Consider the following 6,085-nt stretch of genomic DNA (forward strand, 5'->3'; position numbering starts at 1 on the left):
ATGCCAAATAGATACTTCGGAGGTGGGCGAATAGGATTTTATTTTTCAAAAAATTTGGCATGATTTTTTTTATTTTTCAAAGCAAATGTATTATAAATTCAGATGTGCAGAATTTGAAATAAAGTAAGAATTTTCCTAGTTTTCTTCGCCAAAACTTCCAATTATAAAATACATGAAGTTGACTAAGATTAGATAAAATGCTAAAAGCAAATGGACAATACTTTTTTCACATTGTTCAAACAAAGGCGAATTGGTTAATTGTACATATGTACATATTTATCGCACAACCCACAGGTGTTTATGAATACATTCTTTGATCTACATATCTGTAGATTTAAATATGTGTGTTGATCAAGATTTCAAGAACGGAAGAATGAAATGCAAATTTATTTCCCATACATATAGTTAATTTTCAAAATCTAAATTTTTCCAATTGAATATTATACCTTTTTTTATTTAGGTTTAGAAATCGAATCAGTTTCTTCCTCCGAAAAGCGAGGGCCACCACCACTTTCCGTTTTCATCCCGGTGAAACGTCCCCACGAGAAGGTTGGCCTTTTTCTTGGGTTTCCCTTTCGTTCCCCCGTAGGAAGGGGGCAGCTGGGACGGGTCGACCAAATCCAACAGGACAGGTTTCCATTCCGTCTCGTCTGCATAGTTGTCAAAGATGTCGTTCGTTTGTTCCGATAACATGGGACGAAGCGCAGACATGACCGGGGTAAAGAGAGACGGAGCTAAGAAAAGGTGGGAAAATAAAAAAAAAACTAGTCCCATGTATATTTTATGTTGAAACATGTTTAATTTAACTATTTGTATCTCACAATTTATGAACATTACTTTCGAACCGGCGCCAGGATGTTGTTTTTCATAAACGTCGGCTGCATGATAATAACAGCGGGCACCTGGACGAAAAATGGTTTAATTGGGTCCAAACACTATTGGATTTTTACACAAAATTAACACCCGTCGTAACACGTGTTTTTGGTTACGTGAAACTTGTCTTACTAGCAAAACTGACGGAGGCTTTCTCCTCTTGGTTCATGACCCACATGAATTGTGTAATATTTTTTCCTCGGCGCTGTTCTGTGAGTACTTTGTGTTCCACTTCTTCCAAAATGCGGTCATAGTAGCGGAGCACGCGGTCAATCTTGCCACGTGCAGCAGCCCCGTCCAAATCCCACTGGCCAAAGTCCATGATCAAGACTGGAGTACAATTTCAATGCTTTTTTCAAATTTGCGTAGCCCTTTATCCAGGGTGGTTTAAATGTCTCTTCACAATGAAAAATGTTGCAGTGAAAAAGCTTATAAATCTCAATTTAGATGGCCACGTCCATTTATTATGTCATCCAAAAATATTTGCGGATTTACCCACGAACCTTTTCCCTATCATACTTGTCTTGATATATAGCCTTGCCTGATTTGCGACCCAAACCACCATATTTTTGATAACGTAATACATAGACGTTTCCTAAGCGAGATTTTTGATTAAGCAACTCATCAATGGAACATAATTAAATAGTTCTTAAAATTCTGAATTTTTAACGCAAAATTTCAGAAACTAATTTAAATTTATGCCTTTTTGCCTTGAAATTTTCCGTTGTAATGAGACCTTCGAACCACACTTAATATTTATTTATTTTTCTGAAGCTCACTTACGTGGCCGCCCTTGTTTATCATGACCATCCAATTTGTAGGGGAAATCTTTCTTCATATCGGAAAAATCCTCGGTCAGAATGGATCTCATTTTGTTATCTTCGCGCCACGAGAGATGCTACGTTTTTAAATAATACTTGTAAACATGCGTAAATTTTGAATACCATATTTTGATTTTGGCATGGAGTTTTTTATTCGCAACGAAACGGTGCCCAAATTGAAGATAAAATACGAAGGGCTTATCAGCCATATTTTGTTTAATACGTCAAATTTCGAAAAGCGATCTGAAATGAAAACCTGAAATTGACGAATTTGAAATTGATTTTCAACGAATTGATTTTCAACGAATTGATTTGAAATTCCTGAAATTTTCGAAATTTCGAAAAGAGTCAATTTTTGAAATTTTCGAAAAATGTCATGACCATATGCATACGTGCGCAAATAAGTAAATTACGGTGAAGAAATTGCGTTGAATTAGTTTTGAAATATTTTTCATACCCCAAGGAAGTACAGCTCAGCATCATCCACGTTGAAATTTTTGGCTGAATATTTTTCAAAATTCGATAATTATATTTGTATAAAAAATTATAAAAAAACTTCATTTAAAAAATTCAAAAAATACCTCGAAGAAATTTCAAAATGTATAACTCATCCTTGACCCAGTCCTCCTTAATTTTAGGGAGAACTCGCTTCATCAGCTAAGAATTCAGGTTAATAGATTTAATTAAGCTTAAAACAATGTAAAATAAAGAATAACGAAAAATGAGTAATTAAATTAATTGAGGTTATAAAATAATTGTCAACTAGAAAATTAATTAATTTTTTTAAACCATTTACTTCATACATAAATTATCTATGAAAAAATATTTACAAGCCTACCTCGTCTAGCGCTGCCCTTTGCTCCCCATTTAACCTGGTGTGATCCTCCATACGTAACTTTGTCGTAGCCATGGCAACCGTAGCCAAGCAAAATAATACAAAAACTGTCTGCAACATCTTATCCATCACGATTCTGCAAGATAACTAAAACTTTTTCTAATTTTATACTCTGATTTTGTACCCAAAGACACTGATAGCTGGACAGTAATTTGGAACAATTTGCATAAATAATGAACCCGTACACTTCTTACATACATAGTGACGTCAATTATGTAAATGATATCATATATAATTTGCAAACAGGTCGGCTTTCAGGTGCTGCTTGACTTACAAACTAATGAACCCATGCAAATTCCAGTAGTAGTTGATTTATTCATTTAACTCGATAACTCGTTTGCTGTCTCGTCATGATGATTTATTGGACACACTCTTAAAAATAATATTACGCTTCTGAAAGATAAATAAATGCACTCTAAATTCTGTAAGAAGGAAATTATACTAATCCAGTGTAGACTTTACTCTTTACCAAGTTATCCTTAATCTGGATTTAAGATTGGTTATACAATTTAGAATACAGATTGCATCTACTTTTCTAAATGAGAACATGATGTTTAAGAGTGCAGAAAAAAACTTGAAATTAAAAAAAACGCGTTGCGGAAAATTCCATTCAGACTTATTCCATCCAGGAAAGCGTTTATTTATAAATTTGTGTAAACAATTTCTAAATAAGCAAAAATCTTGGAAAAACCTGTAATTTGCAAAGTGAATTTATCCATGTAACATTTCTGCTACTACATATATGCATATTTAATAATGTGTATGCATACATATGTACATGTACATACGTAGTAAATATCTACACATGATGCCGACTTTTCTCTGAATTTTGGACTACTTACATACGTACACGTATGCAACTATGCATGTTAATATGTACATATATGGATGTATTAGCATAGCATGATTATCTGTCAGACTAATTTCATAATGCATTTAGGTAAGCATGTGCATTCGACAAAAATATCAGTATTGGGTTGTACATTAAGTTTGTCGGAGAATTATCACACCTACCGCTTGACTTAACTGGTCATAATTACCGTGGGTGTTAAATACTCCTGTCCCCCCAATCAAATGGATCACATTTTTTGCACGTTCCCTATGTATGTAAATAAAAATATTCGCAAAAATTAAACGACGTACCTGAGCCAATAATCAAATAAATAAATGAGCTGAAAGTGGCCAAGTTGTTTACATGTAACCATTTTGATTTTGAAGTATGTACATAGTTTGCAGGATCTCTTCTTAACCTAACGAGACTTATTTTCCATATGATGGAATATTTATCGTAAGTACACTATAAAATTCTAAATCAGAAAATGAGCGCAATATGGTAAGGTTTCTGCTGTTAGTTTTTCGATAACGAAATAAACCCATTTATTCGCGACTTCAAACTACATATGTATTTATATAAATTATGCCTACCTAAATACATGAAAAATTGCGGTATGCATTACAAGATCCACCCACCAAACTAATTCACGATCAAATTAGATATCTACATATGTAGTGAATGTGTAGCAAGTAATTCGTTTCCAACCTGGAGAAGCAGTTGTCTAATGTAAATTTTGCCAAGGGTGATCATAGTCCCACCAGACCGTTCCTGATTGAGAGAATAAAAAGAGGAAGGGGGTGGGGGGAGTAAATCGATCCTGATAGTGCGAAGAAGAGCGCATTTATTTATTTATTTCTAAAGTATGGACTGGTCACTGATTGAAAGTGTCAAGTTATTTTGACCTGCCAAAAATGAATGCTTGAATCAAATGTAATGAAACTTTTGTGCAATACTAACGACGACCAGACGGAAGTTTTGCAATCCCTCATTGGTCCAAATACACCTTCCCTACCGGTGGAATGAAGGCTTTGTCGAGCACCTCTCATGAACGCTTTGCCAATCGTTTCGTCAACTTCTATGATGGTTTTCTCCATAACCCGCAGAAATTTTTCAAAATTGTTAGGTATCCTTTATTTCCGAGTATATTGTTTATAAATGAATGCTCAAAATCAGCCAATGGATCGACATTGAGGTACGTTTGGGGAGATGTCTTTTTTCTTGGCGAAATCAGTTTTTCTCCCTCGATGGTACCCTGTCACTATTTTGGCATTCTAGCACGTACCCATGTTCGACCAAAATAAAACACGTTTGTTTTTGATAGAGGGGGTCAATCTTTTGATGACACACTCTTTCAAATAAGGTTCAAAGTTCATGTTCTTGGTGGAAGCCAATGGATTTGAGACGCTCCCATTTTTGTCGATCGCCAGCCATTTTATGCATTTCATTTGAAATTTTATTTGGCTTTGAATTTATATTTCGAACGAACGTCATATTTACTTCTACATGAGTAGAGCTTTACATGATTGACGCTTCAAGGTCAGCGGGGCAGTAGTTTTCATCATCCACGACGAGAAACTTCTGGAAGTCGATTTTAACATTTTCTCAACAAGTTTTCCACAAATTGTTTTAGCCCCAGATTTTTTATGTTCATTGTAGTTTAGCGCGGTTATAATGTTGCTAGTTTTGAAGTCCAACTTATTGACTATGATCTTGCGAAGATAGGTTTTTGAAATGTTTAGTTGTCTGGGTGCAACCCTCAAAGATCTGTTTGGGTTTTTTGTAAAAGTTTTTTCATGTTTCTCGTCAGTGTTTTGGTCCTCTGGCGGACAGGTCGACAAGGCCAAATTTAATAATTTGCATTTTCACGATCCTTAGATACGTATAGTGTATAATTAATTTTGTCCCGTGCATCCCTTGAAAAATGGCGTGGTCACGAGCCTTTTTCCGATCCAAGAAAATCAGATTTTCGCAAGAGTGGCAAACTCATTTTTGCACTTCCCCTAAAGTTTGTGCTGTCATTTTTTTAACGAAAAGAGATAACCAAATTCTGTTTCCGGTTTTCGAAAGCTTATCAAATTTCCAAATTTTGATGTTTTTTACATATCCAAAAGTAGTTTTTAAGTGCTTGAAAAAGAAGGAGGAACCTTGACACTTTCAATCAGTGACCAATCCATAAAACGGCCTTCTTAATGGTGAGCAGTCATTTTATGGGCTAGAGGGTGCAGAAAATGAAGATTCTTGATAAATATACTGTTGGGTTTTTCGGATCTTTTACACCCCGCGTGCAATGCTTGCAGCTACGTCACGGCCTTATGCAGACATCACATGTTGTGTTTTCATCCGACCATTTTTGGGTCTCATAATGACTCCAAAATTATTTGCATATATTATCATGAATTTTAGTGTGCAAATTTTTGTTACTTGTAAAAAAGTGCGTTCTACCGTGATGGATGCTACATAATGATCTGTCTGCAGGGCCATCACGTGACTGCAAGCATTGCAGGCGGGGTGTAAAAGAAAAGCCCCATTTATCAGTAGTGAGGGGGGGGGGGGTCGAAAAAATCGGGGTGTGTTAATCATATGAACACGAAAATTGTAAAACCCAAAATTCAGTCAGTTATCAATTTTTACATTATGTATTGCGCCACAAACAAAAGCAGA

General features: G+C 35.3%; 1 protein-coding gene across 1 annotated transcript; it reads right to left on the reverse strand.

Annotated features, from left to right (window-relative positions):
- Window positions 1–53: 53 nt before the first annotated feature.
- LOC110860952 (SEC14-like protein 2) lies at window positions 54–2,687 on the reverse strand. The gene is made up of 7 exons (XM_022110074.2): window positions 2,533–2,687; window positions 2,276–2,351; window positions 2,152–2,195; window positions 1,657–1,771; window positions 1,006–1,203; window positions 822–902; window positions 54–734 (listed from the first exon to the last, which is right to left on the reverse strand). The coding sequence occupies exons 1-7, from the start codon at window positions 2,656–2,658 to the stop codon at window positions 475–477; spliced, it is 900 nt and encodes a 299-aa protein (XP_021965766.1). The 5' UTR covers window positions 2,659–2,687; the 3' UTR covers window positions 54–474.
- Window positions 2,688–6,085: the final 3,398 nt, after the last annotated feature.

Source organism: Folsomia candida, unplaced genomic scaffold (assembly GCF_002217175.1).
Source record: "Folsomia candida strain VU population unplaced genomic scaffold, ASM221717v1 Fcan01_Sc036, whole genome shotgun sequence".
NCBI lineage: Eukaryota > Metazoa > Arthropoda > Collembola > Entomobryomorpha > Isotomidae > Folsomia > Folsomia candida.